At 39.5% G+C, this 22,720-nt stretch overlaps 1 protein-coding gene across 1 annotated transcript; it reads right to left on the bottom strand.

The window, feature by feature from the left end:
• Positions 1-338: 338 nt before the first annotated feature.
• Positions 339-3,962, bottom strand: LOC136447745 (uncharacterized). The gene is made up of 9 exons (XM_066446786.1): positions 3,803-3,962; positions 3,320-3,638; positions 2,845-3,130; positions 2,264-2,500; positions 1,966-2,057; positions 1,598-1,705; positions 1,161-1,360; positions 844-1,011; positions 339-585 (listed from the first exon to the last, which is right to left on the bottom strand). The coding sequence occupies exons 1-9, from the start codon at positions 3,910-3,912 to the stop codon at positions 339-341; spliced, it is 1,767 nt and encodes a 588-aa protein (XP_066302883.1). The 5' UTR covers positions 3,913-3,962.
• Positions 3,963-22,720: the final 18,758 nt, after the last annotated feature.

The raw sequence follows: 22,720 nt of genomic DNA, 5'->3' as shown, positions 1-22,720 counted from the left end.
AGTATCTCATGAAGTTTATACAAATACATTTGCTGTTCAAACATGATTTTCATACTGTATACTGTACTTTAAGTATACTTTCAGTTGGACAGGGGCAGAGGGGGCAACATAACAAACCATAAAACATAATCACATGCATGGTAAAACATCTCGCAGATGAAATACAACGTTTAATCAAAAAGTAAAATAATCAAAATGCATTCCAAATATTCTATGGAAGCCTGTCTGATCACCCAAGTTATCATCTGGTCTGGAACACCGGCATCAAACACCAGTATCAAACACTGTTATCAAACATCATCCCAGTCCAGGTATGACATAAATAAGATCATTACACACTATTCCTGCACTATCCTTGACCTGTGCTGCTCGACAAGCTGAGCTGTTGGTGGTGGAGGGTGCCTTGGCAGTGGACCCCGCCTCCTTGGGTCGTTCTCGGACATTGGCTGCGTTCGGCCTCTGCCTGAGTCGATTCTCTCCGCCACAATCCTGCTTTGCAGCTCTGGGATGTAGCTGTAGTCCTTGGGCACTTTAACGTTGTAATAGGTCCACCTGTCCGACTTCTTCTGGAAGGACCTATGCTGCCTAAAGGTATAAAGTAGTAACAGTAGATTTCAGTTACCTTCAAGTCCACTCCAAAGAGTGTTCAAAAACCTAGTTAAATATCTTATAGATAACTCATGTAGACACAAATATGTACATTCTCTGCATATTGAAATCAGACAAAAATGTAAGTCTACAATAGACTTCTGTTAGGAATAGTCTGTAAGTGGGAGTATAAATAGAGGCAAGTGTGAAAGTGCAATTAAAAGTTAGATTAGGAGAGAAAACACATCCACATACATCACTTCTCCATCACGCTTCCTCTTTGCCACCGGCCGGTCTTTGTGTCTGTTGTAGTCGATGGCTGCCAACAGACAGCGCGCCCCATACACATCCGGACTGAAGGCGAACCTCTTCGAGGCATACATCAAAATGTGATTCTGGAAACTTTCCAGATGAGATGTCAGCCTAGAACAAAGCAGCAAATGAAAATGATTTTCTTTGCAAAGCAAACATTTGCCCCAGAAAACACTTGATAAGAATACATGACTTTCCCTTTCTATGATAAAAAAGGCATATTTATCAAAACCTGTATCTAAATATGTCATCAGACCCACCTGAAACGCAGAAACTTGTGGGCTGTCTTCAGCCATCTCTTGTTGAGGATGATCGCTGCCAGCTTCTGGTGGGGTGCAGAGCCAGAGACAAGCCAGGTTGTGGTCCTGACGTCGGTCTCACTGATGGGGTCGTGATAATACCCACCCAGGGTCCATGTGTGCTTATGGCAGACATGGTTCAACACACCTGCCCACATTGCCTGGTGACAAGAAGCACATATTTTACTACTTGTTACACTGAAGAAGGTCCCCTCAAAACATAAACACAATTCAATCATGAACAGTCAATTAACATTTGCAAACAATGCAGTTATCTATTACACTTTAGATAGGTCCCCAGGGTGGTCGTCTTAGACAAGTTTGACTGTAGTTATCTATTCAACAGATGGCAAGATATAAAATGTTTTCTGTTCAAAGAGCTAAAACTCAAAACTCACCAAAAATACTTCAAAGTCCCTCCCAGATTTCTGGCAGCAGTTCCAGAAGTGGTTAACTATGTGGCTAGCCCACTTCTTCAGCTCAGTGCAGCCCTGCTCTTGGCCAGCCTAATTCAATAAAAAGAGAGAAAAACAGTGTGCTGTAATTGCATGTCTTGTTGTGTATGAACATTCACTCTTAGTAAGAATACCTCCAGCAAGTCCATTGTGCCTCGTTCAATACAACAGACATGTCGCTGCACTTCTGCGTACTCTTGTACCACAGGACACAAACAGAAGTAAATAGAAGGATGTAATATTGCTTCTGAAATGTTGATCATGCCATTGCTACTGCATGTGAGTGAAAAGGATGACAAATAAAAACTTACTGCCACAATCTTCTTCAAGATGTTCTTGGCACCATGCCAAACATCGAGAGAGTGGAAGATCCCTTTCCTCCCATACTCTCCTGTGTCAGGACCTGTTTATGAGAAAGATAATAAGTCAATTGTATTTTGATTGTTTAATGTCCTGTCTGCAAATGACTGTTATCACAGATACATATCAAAATTCAGTTAATAACTTCCACGGTTGTCATAGCCATAGTTTTGTCATAGCACGCAAACATAAGACAGAAAAGTGACATCATGCAACAGAAAAATACATCAAAAGTCCCACTGTACTTACGCATTAAGGCACTGATCTGGGGGTGTGCATCAGTGCACACCTCCTTCACAGGGACACGTTCTGCCTCCATTTTCCCCATCATTTTCTGGAAGGCTGCCTTCTCTGTCCTGGCAGATACCCTCTGTGTCTCGCGCTTGTCAACCACCTCCACTGACACAATCGCCTTAGTGTCGTTGTCCATGGTTGTGTATGTACAATACTGGGCGCAGTGTCCAGGGGAATCCATACGCCCATCTCCTGAGTAGAATAGGAGCAATTTTGTTTAGCCATTATCATTCAACGAATCTATTTTAATATTACATGTCCTGAATGCTATGCATGAGGGAATTAATAGGATAGATTTGCATAAACACATTAAAAAGAATAGCCACGAGGCAAGTGATATTCCTGTCATAGTCATAAGTAAAGCTAATGTGGACTGGAGGAACCCATGACAGCCCAATTTCAGGTACAAAATAATAATAATTACCAGAATTGCAACAAAACAAAGACAACAATCAGCATAAACACAGCATAAAAATAATGATGGCTTATATATAATTTTTCAGATGATGGTCTTACTATCAAAATAAGTAACATACCCAGTAGAACAACGTTGTCCCTTCTCTTCAAGTCACGTAAGATTTTGTTGTTCTCTTCTTCCCAGTACTTTTGTATGGCAGGCACACAATACTGTTTCTGTATGGCATAGAATGTCGACGGGCCAACACACCCCATGTTCATGAACTTGAACATGAGGTTTACCTTGCTGTAGTTGTTACCCGACAACAGGATGTTTGATGCCAGCATGAAGTCCCCACCTTGCATCGAGTACTTGAATCTGGGCTGGGAGCACCATTTCTCCTGAGGATGGCCTTCTGCACATTTCTGAGTGACAAGACAATAGGACATGTAATGACGTGCTTAACACCTCAGCTAAGTTGGAATACAGCTAAACTCCAAAAGACCGATGCTGGGGAAACAGACAACACATTATGAGCTATTAGTAAGGACATGCTGACAAGTTGAACAAAGACTACATAAGTACATATGTATGTCTATAAACAACAGACTTACCCATGTCAGGATGATCCCACTTCCCACTGACTTTGTTGTTGGCTCTGGAGTGACTTCGCTGGAACATCCTTTTTCCTTGCATAAAATTAACGGTAACCTTAGGAACCGCACAAGTGCAAGCAGACACTCTGTGTAGACGATGCTACACTTCATGCCCACAAGGTCCTTTGGCTCTTTTATCTGAAGTTGTTCTGGCGTCTCAAACTGGAAGTCTTCTGTTGTTCCCTCTGCCACTGACTGGTCATGCGCAAAGACTTCCTCCTCAGGAGTAATGATGGGAAGTGTCCTCATATCTTCATTCAACTTTCTGTATGAAGACCTACAACACATTGGATAGAAGTAAGATATTTTGAAGAAGTCTTTGGCTTGAAAACGAAATAATCATCCATGGCAGAAGACAACTTATGATGGGAATTAAGAAAGGACGTAAATATAGAAAAAAGCTGATACACGCTCAGGACACTATGATAACTCAGAACACACCTTAGTCTCACCGGGGGAACCCACTCAGGATCACACTCCTCCCAGTCATCATCTTCCTCACTCCAGTCCTCATCTTCACCTTCTCCCAGTTCCCCAGCGTCACTAATCATCTCATCTTCATCTATCCATTCCCCACGTTCTTCATCATAGTACTCCACAGATATCCTTGGGGAAACATGACAAATACATGTTCAAATATAAACTTGAAAACAAAATCACATGTCATGCGTTCCAAGTATGCATCAGTGTGGAGGCTTCAACAATTTGAACAAATCACACATCGAAAAGACAAAGAACAAAATAAGGGGAATAAGGAAGGAAAATTAGTACAATAATAGCAAAAGGGTAATAAAGAATTCTTACCGACTGTTTTTACTAAGGCATTCATATCAGAGTCATCCACATCATCCTCATCTGATTCTGACAGCCACCGAAACTCACCCCTGCAACAAAGATGTATCATGGTCACGATGAGTGCTGACTTAGCAGAGATACATGTATTGTTCTCCCACCTTATATAAAGCACTATCAGTCTGCTATGGTTTACACACATATGTCACAATAACATCAAGCAAATTTATTCCATATGAAATACATTTCTGAATACTTACAGAACAGAAGTAGTTCTGTCATTTTCGGAGTCTGAAGCAACACTTGACAGATGACCAGCATTGAGGTCAGGTGGCTGTAATACTGTCTGTGGACTGGATATCATTGCCTGGTGAGTTGGGGTTTGTGGTGTGGACTGTGGGCTGTGAGGTGGGCTTGGTGTCTTTGCTGGGCCGGGGGGGGGGGGGGGCTGTGAGGTGACCTGGGCTTGTCCTCGTTGTTATTGTACTTGTTATAGCTGTAAGAAAAAATAGTGACTGAAAGTTATCAGATGGAAATTGAGTAACACTATCAATATTATACCCGGATTAGGCACTGGTTATAAGATTACAACTCTCTACCATTTTGTATGTACAACATTTACATCTTTGAAGCACAGGGAAACTTTTTCTATAAACTTTTCTCTATTCTAAGGTGAATCCTAATTGAAGCAAAACATTCAGAAACTTCCACATATTCTTCCATGGCACCTACATATATTGCTGCACAGCACCATTATATAGCTTGCCACTTTCAATATTAAATGAAAGAAAATTTTGTATATACATGTCAGAAATTCTGAACTTTTAATCAAAGTACACATACACACAGATTTGGTGCCACATGGTAAATTACCTAGAGATAACAGAAAAAAAATACCCACTACAGTCTAGTAATATAATGCACAATTTTTGAATAAATGTGCATAAATTTTCATCGGGTGTCATGTAGAGTTCATGTAAATATAAATACAAATAAACATCGAGGAAATCCAGGCGAGTTGTGAACCATGCACGGTTCGGTCGTCGTCACAACAGAGTAACAAACAGCGCGCTCAAAATGGTTGACATTTAGAATGACAAAGGCCGCATGTCTCATGTGCACGCCTCGAAAACCCTTTGATTCTTACCCATCCCATTGCCACAAAAATGCATTTCTACATCTAGCTATAACATACGACGGTACAAACTGAAATTGATCAAACTTGTGTAGTAGGATTTACTGGGTAAAGAACGCATAATTTACCATGCACCGCTGACTCATTTTGGTGTAAGTGCGGTGCAGAGCGGCGCCCGTCTTGTTTACATATTTATCTGGCCTCCGGGAAAGAGACATATACGAAAATAAAATCTAGGCAAATCACTTTCGACATAAACGAGAAGTCGAGGTTGATCGGTGCAACTCATAGCGTAAATTGAACGAATGCACATGTATAAAATACGACTGTATAAATACAAACTCCACAAACCTGTCGATCAGTAGACGAGCAACATCACAGTCTGTCCAAACTTCCTTTGTCTTCTCCTTGAGCATTTCCCTTATGTTCTTCCAGTCTTGATACGACTGGAGCAGGAGGATACGCGTTTTTCCTCTTTCTTGCCTCTTCCTTTTCGTGGTGGAATCAGTCTGCTTACTGCGACGCTTTCGCTTCGGGCCAGCACCATCGTCCTCACTCCCGCATGGGTCCGCCATTTTGTTTCAGAGACTCGGCGGATCATGACGTCACGCAAGATTCCCGAAGATTCCCGACCGAAAACCGTTTCTTTTTTAGTTTTGAAGCTGTCTACTTCCGGGTGGTGTCGCGGAAAGAGCGCACCTCGAGCGGACTGTTTGTTACCCGTTATTATACGTTAGAAATATGAAATGATGACAGAAGTATGTTGAAAAGTGATAGTAAATGAGAATTACATCAAGATATCTGTTATATATCTGATATTCACAATATTCAAAATTTTGGCGCTCAATCCTACATAGTGCATCTTTAAGGTCAAATAGATTTCGATAGCCTGTACTATCGATAGATGTTAGCAATATATTATTTATTTATATTATATTGTACTTTTACATCTGTAGCTTTACTAAGGACACAGCCACCCGTTCATGGATTTTCACTTGTTCTCGAAAAAAAATCGTTCCCCTTCGGAGCTAGAACTAGAAAGACAATATTTGCGAGCAGGTACAGCATATTTTACTCCCTCATCCCTCCCTTTCTAGATATGAACTACCCACCCGTCCCAATCTAGCCTTTGCAGAAATAAACCATCCAAAAGTTACAGCCGATAATTGAACTTTCGATAATTGGATTATCGAAAAATCACCCCGGAGGACCTGTGATCTGTGGACTGAAAATGTCTTTCAAACCTTAAAAGAATGATTATAAAGGCCTCTATAAAATTTGAAAATAAAGTCTAAGGGTTTTGCTCACTTAACCCTTATGACAAGAAGACGAAAGATATATCTAAAAATATTTCTATCTACTATACCGTACAGAGTTTACTGATCCGCTGGGCCCTATTCAGACAGAAGTGACGTTGGAACTCGTACCAAACGTAAACGACCTGGCGACAGTGAAGTTCCCTGGAGACATCCCTGCTACCGACAGAAGAATCGTCCGGCCACCACTTCGCTTTTGGGTGAGCGTTGGCGTGTTTATTTTCTGAATATTTTCTACGCTTGTTGCCATTTTCTTAATCAAAATACACATAACGGCAGGATAACCTGAAAACCTGAAAGCATTGAATTTAGAATGATTAGATCATTAAGACAATGGAAAGAAATGTCATGGATCATGTTTCTATTCCTAAATATCAATACCACTTACGTACTGATAAGCTGTAAGAAGAACCAGACCCTCCCCCCCCCCCCATTAACCAACTTATTTACTAAGTTACACTTCTTCCCAAGAGATATCCACCACTTATATATCATTACCATAGGCATAGCTTGCCCAGAGCACGAGGTATCATAACCTGAAAATCCGCTTGAGTACCATAGCAAGCCGCAAGGGAGCCCAAAATCTAATCATCAAAGTCTACAAACCAAGTAGCAAGACAATGAACCCTGACATTCTCCAGTTAGTGTGTTAACACACACACACACACACACACACACACACACACACACACACACACACACACTTCACACACACACACACACACACACATACACGCACACTTCACACACACACAAACGCAAACACACACACACAAAACATACACACACACACACACACACACACACACACACACACACACACAGAGTCACATGCACCTTCTTAGTAAAGTTAACAGCCAAAAACTATATACTTTCTAAATTACTTGTTACTGATCCTTCCAGGTTCCTTATACATCTTTGTTTGACCTGTCGCCCGGCACTGCGATCGTTCACATTCGTGTATTATCTGCAGATGGAAGGTTCATCGAGTTTGATCTGCCGTCAATTGAGGTTTGGTTACCCATCGATTGTTGTTTTATATCAAGTCTGTATGCTGTAAAAGTGATAACGAGAAGCAGTTTGACTGAAAGTAGTTCAATTTGTTATTACATATATCTTTAACGTTGCTGGAATCTTCTTGCAGATCAATCCCCCAAGTATCTCTCAGTTCGAAGGATACATGGATGGCTACATGACATATCCCAACGGCACAATCTTCACATTTCTTAGATTAGGATATCAGCAAAGAGCTTACACAGGAGCTGTTATTTCTTCTTATGTGGCCAAAATCTTAGCGCAGAACGGAGACGACACAACAGAGGTAAATCACATATTTTAATCATCAATGAAATAAAAACAAAATTGACATATTATATCGGTGGTATCTGTGCCGTGAAATATTTCATGCACAAGCCAATATGGTGGTTGTCATATACATAAGTGAATTTACATCTCTAATCACCCTACCAGCCTACTGAATTTTATGATGATCCATTCACAACATGTACATCTTGAGTTATTTTTGTATCCTTACCCCGCAGGTTCAGAGTTAAGCATTCCAATTCCAAACGTTGATAGTACTTACGTCATCGCCACTTACGCAGAATATATAATATGTGTTAACATGTTTGCACCATTATACTGCAGATAATGGGCATGATGTTAGAGAAAGTGTCGAAGGTGCCGATAGAAAACAGATATGGGATTAGGGGTGTGGCTCTGTCCGTTGTCATGCTCACAGACGTCCCTGAACTGGTATCGGGAAAGTCCCAGGTTGGTAAATAGACTTTTAGTGAGTTATGCAATCTTATCTATTATTTCATAAATATAGTCTATTTTATCTAAAAGTTCATTGTAAGTGTACGTTATGTAGCAAGTCAAAATTCTCCCCAAGTAAATTTTTTTGCCGTATGGTATCTAAAGATTCTAATATGAGCTTGATTGAAATGGTAGCAAAAGCAAGGCAACTCCTTCCTATAATAACAAATGAAAAAGTTTTTTGACACCGGTGTAATGGTTAAAACATTTTGGGTCTTTGACGGAGACCTAATTAAAAAGACAAGTACAAGTCTATATTTGGGTGCGGAAACTCTACGCTTACCATTTGGCTTGTTTGTCACAGGTATTAGCTATCAACATTTTGAAATCTGCATTCCACAAAACAAAAGATCTTTCAAGAAACCTTACAACATTGCCTGTGGAGGAGGTGAACAGATTGACAGCGGTGATGTTCACAGGTAAGTTTTAAAAACAATTATTTAGAAAATATCTGGGTCCCAAGCTTAAGTATGTAGCTACCGTTTTCTCATCGATGTTGGTTTAAACGGAATTGCATAACAGCTTTAGCTTGGTACTTATTTTGTCCTGTGTAGCATTTCAATTATGTTTTATGCTTACCGTCAATTGAATGCAATCAATATAGTTGTCGTTTCGTCAATATTTAACCAACTCTGTTCCTATAAATTAGGCAGAAAAAGCTCAAAACTGCTAAATTTCCTTTAGTCTCAAGTCTTAGAGTTATTCGCAGATTATCATGTAGAGATAACATTTAGTTTATCGCAGGTTTGCACTGTCTGAATGCTATCGTACTGCATTTTAATTTGATGACTATTTTTCCCAAAAATCTGTTGGCTGATATATTACTTCAAAGTTCTAAGCTTAACCCGATTTAGACCCAGGGTGGTCTTTAAAGCCTGTGACAACTCAAGAACGGCTTACACTAGAACGGCCAAAGTTGAGGACTTTTACCAAAATTTACTTGAAAACAATTTTACATACAAAATTCATGCAAGTTCCAAATTGTGCGTGTTGCCATGGCAACTTGTTTCTGACAGACCTATTTTCGCTAATTTCGCTAATTTCAAGTTTAACAGCGTAGTTTGAAAGCTTTTTCTAAACCACACCTAGTTTCTGACACCAATGACATCATATGTAATTCAATGTGATACTCATGATTCAATATTCCTAAATTATGCTAAGTTGATCACGCAATTGGTCAAAGTCCAAGTTGGGCAACAATATCAAAGGTTTGTTATAAACAGACTATTGTCTCTCCTATCAGTCACTACCTGGTATCTTTTTACAAAAAAATTAGATAAATGTTTTGGTCTGTTTTCATTGTATTTTAGGTAATTTGCTAACAAAATGTATTTTTTTTTAAATTAAAGATGGCGTTAAGGATATATGACGTAATTTTATGACTATTGCATGCTATTGACAACACAAGTATTAGCAGATATTATTAGTATTCTGCTATTCACCCTCCTTGTTATCTCCATGAAAAATGGAGATATAGTTTTAGGTGTGTCTGTTTGTCTGTCCGTCTATTTGTTTGTCTGTTTGTTTGTCTGTTTGTGTTTCCACACCACTCCAGTCAGCATAACTCAAGAGCCTCTTGATGGATTACAATGATATTTGGTACGTGGGCGGGTGTAGTGAAGCCAAATTCAAGGTCGATTTGGGCCCCCTGGTATGTGACCTTGGTACTGCAGCAGAACTTCAATTTTTGTATCTTTTGATCTGGACATGCTGTGGTCTTGCTTTTTGGGTGGCAGATAGCGTTTGATGTAATAAAGACGTGGTGTCGATTTGGGCCCTATAGCATCTTCCTCTGGAACTGCAGGGGCGTTTTTTTAAAATCTTCTAAGGAGAAAAACTGAACAAAGGAACAACGGATTTCAATGATACTTAGTATGCAGGTAGCTTAGATAGAGATATACACAATTAAGTGCAAATTATGCTAATTGGGACTTAATTTCCATAGCTAATGAGGAAAATCTATATGCGCAGTGTTTTTTATTATCAGACTCAAATACATGTAACGTATGTAGTTTATGGAAAGTGGATCATCAACAGATACCAATTATGCAAATAAATTCCTAATGTGCATAATCATGAAAAAGCACCATAATTCATCTAATTGGAAAATTAAAGGACTGTCAATACTGCAACGTGTGTAAGTTAGATAAAGGTGTTTATGACCAAGCATGAATAGAATTGTTCATGGAGATATGAAGTCGTGGAACTCTTGTTGAAATTGTGTTGCATCCAGAGCATTTTATGAGGCTTGAAAACTAGAAATATTCTAGTAATCTCCATGAAATTGACTTTTAATTCCACTGTTTACCACATTTGCCTGCTAATTTAATATCAAAAGTGCTTTAAAGCGGCCCAAAAAATAAGCTACATGGCGATCTTTTAGTTTCACGCGCCTGGTGTAAATAGACCGATCCCATAGCCCCGCCCACCTCCATCAAAACATAGAAATGCAAAATTAAAACATAAAAATGCAAATATTTGACGGACATGCAGTCACGCTCTCATTGGTCAAACCGCTAATTGTGATGGACAGTCAGGATCAGTCTATTAGGGCTTAGATCTTATATCAGTTCTCACCGCACAACGACATCGTATCTTTGCTCCTTTAATGTCGATATGTAATGGTATAGTGTTATTGAAACTTACTATGTGTAGGAATGACTAAAAATTTGAGTTTTTCTAATTCGAGTGTCAAGCCTCATAAAATGCTCTGGGTGCCTTTAATGGGAGTACCTAAGTAGACTGTTCTAGCGAATACCATCACGTAAATGACGCCATACCTACGTCATAATACGTCATTATGAAACTCAAGTTGTCACATTAGATACATTTCACCTCTACATCATCCTCTAGGAATTTGCCGGTCAAAACATAGGTAATTTAAGAGTTACAGGGGGCGGGCCTCAAAAGCCCACCTACCCGGCCTCAGGATGTCCAAAATAGCCCGGTCTGAATAGTGTTAAACTTGTACTCTAACACATAGGAGTTGTGAACGTGTTCAGAGCATCACACTACATGGCCTACATGGAGCATCAAGGCGGAGATTTCTACACAACAAACCTGATAAAGGTTAGTAATCATAGATGTATTCAACGCTGCATGTCTGAAGCAAGCGGCTTAACGAATATATATGACTGTTATTTTGCCTTTTAACTATGCCAATCATACAAAGTCATGGTGGCCCAACGACTCAATAAGAGGTCACGGGATAGGTGACGTCAGGTGATAATACAAAACTTGCTTTCATTTGCTCCACATTTGTGTTAAACCTTTGATATTACAATTCAGCAGCTGCATAAGGGGTAAACGTTTAAATTTCTAAATGTCTTCATATTTTCAATTATTGAATACAGCAGAGAAGTGACGCTTCAAACAGCACGTGCAGGTAATAGCAAATTATAAAAATGTTTCATTTTCTCGACAGAACCAAGAAGCTACCACCGTTGGATTTGAATGTTTGGACATTATGGATGATACTTACCTCAATCACCTGTTCCCTGAGTATCCAAATAGACAGCTTTTCGCAGACATATCAATGCCTCAGGTACAGTCATTCCTTCATACATTATATTACACAGTTTATGTTTTACGTCATTTATGAATAGTGACAACCATCAAAACATTCATAACGGGACACAAATAGTGTGTTGTTACAGTCATTTTGTCTTCATCACTACAAATTCGTCGGAAGGGATGCAAATTTTGTCAATGAGATATTACAATGTCTTCTCACTGCCCTAAACTCACTATAAAAGAAAAATCTGAACATAGTTTCAAGCTTACCTGATTCACAATGAATATATAGAGGTAGGAATACACGCCGTTGGCTAACATAATGCTGCCAAAACGTTAAAAAAAGTGTTTAAGTGTTTCACGCCGAACTTATAAACGAGCGTGTATCCAAGAATATACGTGACATCGTGAACCCTAAACATGCATAGAATTTTACTTACTTTTATTTTTAAATATTTGTTAACACGCAGCCATTTCTCAAAACATACGCTGTAGATACACGTTAGAATCCAGCGAGAGGAGCAAACTGATGTATCGGAGAAGGTTTACCATGTCGGCGGAGACAGCGACTCTTTGGTCCGGGTCCCGTCATACTCAGCCTTACCTAATGGTGACTGCCCAGTGGAGAAGAATGCGGGAGTCCAGGTAATGTGCAGCTCAAACTGTTTGCCATCTAACATTTATAACTATCAGATCATATTTTCTAGCGGCTCTACGTAATGATAGAACCGATATAACATTTTGGTGGTTTTAGGATGTTTGGAACTGTTGACAGATGAAAATTGCCAGAGCCAGTCGCAGTTACTTTGAAACAGGTCACATGTCTAAACTAAATGAAAACATAATATGTTGCATAACGCCCTGATTTTTTGTCATTATATTGTTTTACTGTTCAGTATATATGTTATAATTTATATGCCAATATTTGAACTGTAATGGTTCTATCAATTTGTATTTGTTTTCTTATTTCTTTTATGTTTCATCTTGTTTGTTAAGGGGAGACAACTAGCAGAGGTGAGAGATCACGTTTTTTGTCTTCCCCTCCATTTTTGGAAATGGAGGAGATCAATAAAGAAATAAATAAAGAATAAATAAAGAATTAAAACATGTTTGGCTTTTTCAGTACCTGGAATCTAACTTCAACCCTTACGAGTACTCGAACAACTCCCAGGCTGTACGCTCGGAAGTCACCGGTCTTAATGTGAAATGCGGAAACATCACTCTCCCGGTGTCCGGTCTAAGTGACCCGATTGACATTTTGATTCGCAGAAAAAACGAGAGTTTTGAAGAGTCAATATATGCGTTTCAGTGATCTTCACTACTTGGCAACCTAACGGTAAGTTGGACCCCGTATGTGCTACTTAATGAATAGATAGATTTCTTGTCTTCAGTGTCGGGTGTTAATTGCCAAAAAATGTTCAACGTTTCTACTAATAGGGGGTTTCCCTTTCTATTTAGTACAACTTTTCATATTTTCCAATGGAGAGACAAGTTATATAGTTTCAGTGTCAAATGCTAACAAACATGATGTTATTTAATCTATCTACCGTAGGTGAGATAAGGATTGATCTACCTAACGCAGTGGAGATAGTGGTAGTGGAGCTTAGGTAGTATAAGTAGCAGCAGCAACAGCAGCAGTAGATGTACAATGTAGCAGTAGAAGATGCAGTAGCAGTTGTGTTTGTAGTAGAAGAAGTAGTTAGTGTTAGTGATAGTGATGGAAGTAGTAGTATACGTAGTAGTAGTAGTAGTAATAGTAGTGGTGGTGGTGGTAGAAGTAGTACTAGTTGTGGTAGGGGAAGAAGTAGTTACTGTTAGTAGTATCTGCTATGTAGGTGCTGACAGTTAGTAACCTAAATGTTAATGGTCAGTCAAATGTGATATTTTTAAGTCAAAGAGGCTCAGAAGAACAAAGTTATTCCTATAGCCGATGACTTGCAATTCTCTAGAATGATATGATAAAGCTTACTTAGAAAGAACCTCGTCATTTTCATATTCTGATAATTCAGCTGTTATGAGGATATTCTGCGTTGATATAAATCAAACCTCTTAACTAGCAAAGCCTTATTTTCACATTTTTGCTTCAGGTTTTCCAGTTCTTTGCAAAGAAGCACCGGTCAGCTTTGAGCTTCAGTCTTGACTTCAACAGCACCCTCTTTCCCCATAACGTCTCAATGTTTCTTCGGGTTGATGAACCCCCGACTTCCTCGGTTTACAACTGGGCGGCAATACTACCGGTACCGGAGAGAGAGAAAATCTCGATTCCATGGATAAACGGAACATTTCTTAACTCCAGCTCCTTTCAGTGGATGTTGCCGGCGGAAGAAGTGAACATTACTCAGTCTGACGTGGACGATTTGACCAAATACTACATAGGTAATAACTGCTTATCACAGGACGGGTGGCTTCTGCAATAACGTATATGAAGCTATGTTTTGCAATGATTGCAATAGCTAAATGCTCGCAGTACACATATCATGACAGAATACATTTCATGACCAGATTTTTTGATACATTTAAACTAACATGGACCGTATGTATTTGACTGTGTAAAAACAAGTTGGCTAGGATTTATTACTGTCGATTATCAAATTCTAAATCGGGGCAAATTAAAAAGGGTAAAGGTTACGAAGGACACTTGCATGTCATTCGTTTCTGTGTGTATGGTCCTGCAACACGTTATTTTTCCTTACTTTTTTCCTTTTCATTCAAGGTGTGCGGTTTGGCTCCGAAGAAGACCTGGCTTTAAGAGACATTGTCGATTTTACATTGTACGTCTTTGAAAGTAGTTGCGTCTTTTTTGACGAAGACACACATCTTTGGCGAAATGATGGCTGCAAGGTATGTCTTATCTTTTGCATCCCATCCCTATGTCAAATCTATATGTTACCTATCATTTCTATGTGTTCAATGTCTTCATCTACTTTGTAAGGCCTTTCGGTTGGTATGTCACAGGAGACATTGACAATAGACATTGTTTTACCTGCTTTGTTAGACCTTGGAATGAGACAATATACCATATTGCACAGATTCAACATTTTGTGCATTTGTTCCGTCTAAAGGCAAAATTATAATCTGTAATGCTCAAATTACTTCAGCGCTCTACCCAACAAGAACTTTATACGAACTATCCAACATTGAGATAAAAAAAGGAATGATTGAAATGTCATAAACCCTAAATTGTACATAAGCCGTAAAAGAACGCCTAGATTTTTTTTACACAGGTGGATGACATTGTATTCAATTTCATGTCTTGCTGTTTGCCGTTACCACGCTAATATATGATCGTACAATGGTCTTTCTGTGTCAAGGACAAATCTAAATCGATAATTGAGTAGATAGATAAAATGGTAGTATTAACATCTTATAATAATTAGTGACAACGTAACGTCTATTTATTTGCAGGAAGGATTGTTGTCGAATATTACACACATCCACTGTCGTTGCGATCACCTGACCAAGTTTGCTGCTTTTGTTGCACCGAACCCTCTCAACATCCAGGAAATTTTGTCTGACTTCACACTTCTCCTGGAAAACCCGTCGGGACTCATCGTCGTTTTGACAGTGTTCGTTTTGTACATTCCTGGCATGCTTTGGTCAAGGAAAACGGACAGAAAGGACCTGCTTAAGGTAACGAAAACCTGATTATTGCAGTTACCTTCTGATTCTCTGTTTCTCTCCTTACTTTGTAAAATGATCGAGATTTGGCTCCCCTCAAACACGGGGCCTCCATTTAACGTCTTATCCAAGGGACATCCCTAAACCAAGCTTGGTACTTATTTCAACCTAAAGTGAGAAAATTTGTGTCAAGTGCCTTTCCCAAGCTAAGGGCACAACATTATCGGAACAAGTCAAGGGACTCCAGATTTCAACCCAGCACATCTGAGTTCGTGTGAATTCTTGCCGAAACACCCCTCCACTACGCCTCCGCGATGACGAATGTTAATTGTTAGACCTCATTTTGATCTGTTTGAGTCACATGGTAACTTGTAGAATCGTCGCAATAAGGTGGGGAAAATGTAATTGTGAAAAATTCTTTAAACGGTGGTTTTCTTTTTCCTTAGGCGGGAACGGGGCTCCTACCAGGTCATGTTCTCAATCCAAGAAAGGAGTGTCAATATATCATCACCGTTTATACCGGATTTGGAATTAATGCTGGGACAACAGCTGAGGTAGGTGCAAACATGTTTGTCAACAACAGTCAACAAGAGCTTTCTAGCATTAAAGAATCACGGTAATCTTATGTTTTAGATCAATATTATTGAGGAGCATATTCAAATATACCAACCTGTATTGTTCGAATAATGCAGCTGTATACACATTACTAGTATCCATGAGATATGATTATAACGGAACTTGTTGTTTATTGATCAGTTGATAATTAACTCGGTTTTTACGATCCTTATTATCTCCATGAAAAATGGAGATATAGTTTTGGGTGTGTCTGTGTGTGTGTTTGTCTGTCTGTTTGTTTGTTTGTCTGTCTGTTTGTCTGTTTGTGTTTCCGCACTACAGTAGTCAGCATAACTCAAGAACCTCTTGATGGATTACGATGATATTTGGTATGTGGGTGGGTGTTCAGGGTCAATTTTGGGCCCCCTTGGTATGTGACCTTGGTACTGCAGTAGAACTTCAATTTTTGTATCTTTTGACCTGGACGTGCTTTGGTCTTGATTTGTTGGTGGCCGATAGCTTGTGATGTAATAAAGAAGTGGTGTAGGTTTGGGCCCCCTAGTAGCTTCCTCTGGAACTGCAGGGGCGTTTTTGTGAAAATCTTCTAAGGAGAATAACTGAACAAAGGAACAACGGATTTCCATGATATTTAGTATGCAGGTAGCTTGGATAGAGATATAAACAATGAAGTGCAAATTATGCTAATTGGGATTTACTTTGCATAGCTAATGAGGAAAATCTATATTTGCAGTGTTTTCCATTATCAGGCTCAAATACATGTGACGTATGTAGATTATGGAAAAAAGATCATCAACAGATACCAATTATGCAAAAATTCCTAATCTGCATAATTAATGCAAAACACCATTATTCATCTAATTGGAAAATTAAAGGACTGTCAATTTGATATTTTGTATGCAGGTAGCTTAGACACAGATATACATAATGTAGTGAAAGTTATGCTAATTGTGACTTAATTTGCATTGCTAATGAGGAAAATCTATATTTGCAGTGTTTTTCATTATCAGACTCAAATACATGTAACATGTAGTTTATGGAAAGTGGAGCTTCAACAGATACCAATTATGCAAATAAATTCCTAATTTGCATAATTCATGCAAAAACACCATAATTCATCTAATTGGAAAATTATAGGACTGTCAATATTACAACATGTGTAAGTTAGATAAAGGTGTTTATGACCAAGCATATATATGCAAATGTGAAAGTCATTTGCATGGATAGAATTGTGACATGACATATGAGGTGTTTGTTTAGTGTTGTAAAGATTCTGCTGGGTGAAGATACTTGTAAACGCCTTGTTGATAGCAATGTCAATGACGGCCGTTTTTACCTTGTCCGTATATCTATATTTGCTACACAATAGATAACGATGCATACATGTCATAAGTAACTTATCATATTTTGCAGGTGAAAATAGCCCTGAACAGCCTGTATGAGGAAAGCAGTCCTTTCACCCTTCGTGACCGAACACGGTTTCTGTTTGAGAAAGACAGCGTGGATTCCTTTCTAGTGTCTACAGCGCAGCCACTAGGAGGTCTCACCCACTTGCGTGTGTGGCATGACAGTAGCGGTCACAGTCCGGGATGGTGAGTTGCAGCCATCGAGTCAAGCTAGTTTAGTTTGTATAGCATAATTGGTAATCTTTCTGAGGGCGCAACACACACACACAGTGTCGAATATTGAGGGAAATATGCATAAACTGTTGACTTAGTCAGCGATAGACGCCTGTCATAATAATTAATTGTGTTGACGATGATGATGATGCTGATGATGATGTGTAAGTTAGTAATAAGGATCACATGTTCATAATCACATCAGCTTCGGTCAAGATTATTGAAAATGTGAAATCTACTCTCAACCTTCGATGGCAGGTTTCTGAGGAAGATCGTCGTCAAGAACAGGGGGACCGGCGAGACCAGCTTCTTCCTGTGTAACAGGTAAGTCTATGATGATGGATAGTCTTTTGCGTGACTAGGTGAGGGAATCTAGGTGACCTTTATATAGTACATACCCCTGGCTGTACTTACTGTTACACATATGTATGTAACTGTGTTAATGTACTTAGAATATTGTTATTGATTGTTGTTCTATTTTATCTTTCTACTAGACTGCGGTCATCGCTTAGTGACCGTAGAGCGACCAAAATTGTATTTATGTGACCTCTGGTTTTATAAGTGGAACGTGATGTAGGATTTTTATCCCTTATTGGCCTTCATTGGAAAGGGTTTGACACTGCGCCAATCAAGACAAGATCTCTAAGTTTACAGTGTAGTGTATCATATAGAAATAATTCAAATGTTAACACATAGAATATCCTTGATATTGACACAAACTCCTGACCTGTGTAGGTGGCTTGCGGCGGACGAGGACGACGGTAAAGTTCATCGTATTTTTATTCAGGCTGAACCAGACGAGATGACCAAGTTCCAGAACTTGTTTTTTGCCAAAAGTGCAAGGTATTTCAGAAATAGGCTTATATCGTAGTAGACTGGACGGGAGTTTTCTAAGCGCCCAACAGCTCTGTGACTTTTGTTTGGAATGGTTATTACCCAGAAAAATCATTTACTCGAAAAAAAGGTTAATGGCAAATTTTTGCCTTGATTCGAAACGTTCAACTTTATATCCACAGGGACATGAACGATGACCATGTGTGGTTCTCAGTGCTTGGTCGACCGGCGCGAAGTCCCTTCACCCGTGTCCAGCGCCTGTCCTGCTGCCTGACGCTCCTGTACTGCACCATGCTCGCCAACATCATGTTCTTCGGCCGTGGGGACGATTTTGACCCTCCAGCTCCGATCCGATTCGCAGGGATTGTGATCAAACCACCCATTTCCCTGCCACAGGTACATAAATATAGACGTTGGCCAATAAATATTACATTATATAAACAAGGTCCCGATCGGCCATATATGAAAAACACAACCATCAAATGGCTCATTGAATCGAGGTTCAAATTAAGCATTTCAAATCAGTTGATGAAAAATTCAGCTCCAATGGACACAGAATGGACCGATCCAGTTCGAACACCATAAGCCACGCCCCCTGTTCTATTTCGAATAGTCCGTCAAAAACAGCCCTTGACGGACAAAAACGGCCACGCGCGTATGGCTGTCGAATATGTAGGCTGTCTTCTGTTGAGCTTTTTAGGCTCTGAAACCCTTTCAGAGCGGACCAAATAAAAATGGTATGCCTTCTTTGTGGACGGATGTATCCACCGAGTACGATTGTTTGAAGAGGGGGTAAATGTAGTTACGGTGAGGGCGTTATGTTTTCGGTCAATGCAGACGCGGGTTGCGTCGCATAGCATTACCTTGTTGGTGACCATCAGTGCCCAATTTCTGACAAACAGCCGATGCACGTGTAAAACAGGGTACGTATACCTGTGACAGGGTTCCCACTGTGTTGACTGCATGAATTGCAGCTGCATATACTTTAGTAATTAACTATCAAAATCCAATTCTTTTACCTACCGTGTCGCATTCATATTAATCAGTTCCATACACAAGTACAGAAAGGGCGGAACTCTGTTCTAGCGGACTTTGTAGTAGTTGGCAATGTGTTTCAAGCTCCCTCCTCATGAGTGCCCGAGCTATTTTCTTTTTCATTTCGCTTTTTTACTGAGCTTACATACAGCCAATACAGTGAAAAACATGTGACAGATGTAGATACTCTGCTTAACACGTGCCATTTTTGTCCAACTAGCGCTGTTCTTGACGGAGGTATTCCAAATAGAATAGGGGGTTCTATGTGTTCGATATGGTGTTCGACTGGATCGGTCAACTACATAATCTATGAGACCTCTAGTGGGTTATAATTAAAGACTAGTTAATGTTAGGCAGTTTCTGTAGCTGTTTAAGGATGATAGGCAGCCAAAAAACGTTACGGGTGGTATTCCCTTCATTCTTCAAACGATCTGACTTTGACAAAATCCTTACCAACTCTTGTTTTCCAGTTGATGATCAGCATCCAGAGCGCGGCCATCATCCTTCCTGTCAATCTTATCATCGTCTTTTTGTTTCGACACGCCAAATCGGCAACTAAACTAAATGGGGAGAAGGAACAAAAGGTGAAGACAACAACCGTCAATCGTACAAAACAGATGCCCTCCCTCACGTACCATAGCGACGATCCGGATATACCCACATCTTGGTCGTATGTGATAGGAGCATGGAGGTACCCTGGGTTTACTGGCGGCAGCTCAGGACATCCGCAACCACAGGCCAGCAGAGTTGAGGCCAATAATTCCACAAATGAACCTGAGAATTCAAAGAAGGCCAAGTTTTCCCTTCCTTGGTGGACAACCTACATAGGTGTGTAAGAGTTTAGTTTATGCGACAGTGTGTAATATCGATTGATCGTCTATTTTCAAGAGCATCATATACTCTTGCACTATCTGGTACTTGTATGATAAGCTAGACTCAGGTACAACGTACTATATAACTAAATGGAAAGAACTGGTCATTGACTATGCAAGTTTGAAAATAAATGGTATCCATTTCGTATAACGGACGGTGACTCGTGTTACTTTTCCTCCCACAGCGTGGTTCCTTATCTGGGCAGCAAGTTTTGTGGCATCCTACTTCACCGTTCTCTACACTTTGAGTTTCGGGCGAGCAAAGGCTGAAGCTTGGCTCGTGACGTTTTTGACCACGTTTTTTACCGACTTGTTTCTGATGCAACCCTTCAAGTTGCTGGCTGTGGCCGTGTTGTTTGCTTTAATAGCAAAGGTATTCCATTCTTCTCATACAGCACGTTGATTTTCTGCAAAATGGTACTCAGCAATGTTTCATCTGACGTGACCAACAATTAGTGACGTAAACGTAGACATGCTATAATGTAGCATCAGCGTGTTCTAATCCCTGTAATTTCAACACGAAACAGGAACCTATCGAAGACGAGGACCCTCTACCATCGTCACTGCAGGAAGACGAAGAGTACTTACAGGTATTTGGCATATATTTGCAATTTTAAATTCACAGTATACTTGAAAAAGGACAAACCTAAATTGAAGAGCTCTTTTTAAAATTTCTGGTGTCACTTCTTTTAATTTGCTGCTGCCATTATGTTGCTTTTGTAACCTACAAACTGAAGTATCATCATGATTTATAATTTGGAATTGGCAAACGCAGGTCTAGACAAATTGCACATATTGAGTATCACTGTCTGTCGACTTCAAGACAAATGCAGATAATCTTAAACGACCGGAGACGGCCACGGGATGGACCAACTATTTCCGTAAAGAAAAGGCAAGGGATTCCAATGCCAGCAACAAGAAGGTACACTACACAAATTCACAGGAAGTAACAATTGTTTTTGTCAAAAATAGCTGGTCTTAAATAAAATAGCATTTTTGTGTGTGTGATTGGTGAAGGTTAAAATGTCAGTAAACTGCCTTACACGGGTGCTAAACGACTTGAATTTGAAGTCATTTTAGGTTTTGTTTCTTTGTATACCTAGATGTCAGATAAATATTCTGTAATGTCTTAGAACTATTTTTTCGAAATACTTTTGAATCCATCCAAGGACCATGAACCTGCACGGCTTCATAACATCCTAGCTAAACAAAGAGAAGCCAGGAAGCGACGTAGTATGGTCTTGGAGGTCTTGTTCTTTGGGTTGTTCTTGACGGTTCTTTTGGTGATGTCCTACGTCGAAAAAAAGCACCATGGCATTCCACATGACCCAAAATATTCAAAATACCATCATTGGCGGCGGTGAAGTCAGCTTTTCAGATGCAGAGGTAACGCTGAATTTCTTAATTCAGTACTGTAGATATTTGACAAGTGGCCTTTAAGAACTAGAAGTGAACTTTTCAAACACTTCTTTATACAGTATTGAAAACCTTACATGTAAATAATATTTTATCTATAAAATCTCTCTCTCTCTCTCTCTGTATATGTATATATATATAATGTATATATATAGCATTGACAAAATACATTTTACTATACAAAGATATGTATTTCAGCATCTATCCATCTATCTGGCTAAATTGTTATCATTATATTATATTAGAGGTATCATGTAGTACTAGATGTCCGTTCATAGCTAGAACACACAGCTAGAACTTACCTTTATATATCTCTTTAAGGTTAAAGACATCTCGTCGTTTTGGACTTGGATGAATCTAAGTTTCATCCCTGTCATGTACGGGGCAACAATGAATAACGCCAGAGACAACCAAGACGATGCTTCGCAGTTCTCTTACCTGGTGGGACCTGTGCAGCTACGGAATATTAGAATACAACCAGGTATGTAAATTCTGTTAGAAATAGAAGCATTTCCTTGTAGTGTTGCAAGAGTTGCTCTAAATCTACGTATTTGATTTTCATTGATAGACTTATACATTGAAGACTAAGGCTGCGATTTGCTTCGGTGAATCGAGTCAAGAAAAGAAAAGACAAGATGGTCAAAGAAAGATTGCACTAGCATCCTTACTTTGCGAATATCTAACCGAGTATTTTCTTCTTGCATTAAGCTCAGCTTACGTACCTCTGATGGGAATTTTGACTAAAAATGGCTATATTATGTACGCCATGTTGCTTTTGCGTGATGGTTTGAATACTGTTTTTTTTAACTTCTAGACTT

Source organism: Branchiostoma lanceolatum, chromosome 13 (genome assembly GCF_035083965.1).
Source record: "Branchiostoma lanceolatum isolate klBraLanc5 chromosome 13, klBraLanc5.hap2, whole genome shotgun sequence".
Classification (NCBI taxonomy): domain Eukaryota; kingdom Metazoa; phylum Chordata; class Leptocardii; order Amphioxiformes; family Branchiostomatidae; genus Branchiostoma; species Branchiostoma lanceolatum.
This window is presented reverse-complemented; position numbering and strand designations above follow the sequence as displayed.

What these genes read in the sequence shown, in the direction of transcription:
- LOC136447745 (XM_066446786.1), bottom strand. Translation starts at nt 3,912, where the DNA reads ATGATTAGTGACGCTGGGGAACTGGGAGAAGGTGAAGATGAGGACTGG. An exon ending in GTTCCCCCGGTGAGACTAAG is followed by an intron (nt 3,639 to 3,802) that starts GTGTGTTCTGAG and finishes AATGTGTTGTAG; the next exon opens with GTCTTCATACAGAAAGTTGA. An exon ending in CCAGATCAGTGCCTTAATGC is followed by an intron (nt 2,058 to 2,263) that starts GTAAGTACAGTG and finishes TCTCATAAACAG; the next exon opens with GTCCTGACACAGGAGAGTAT.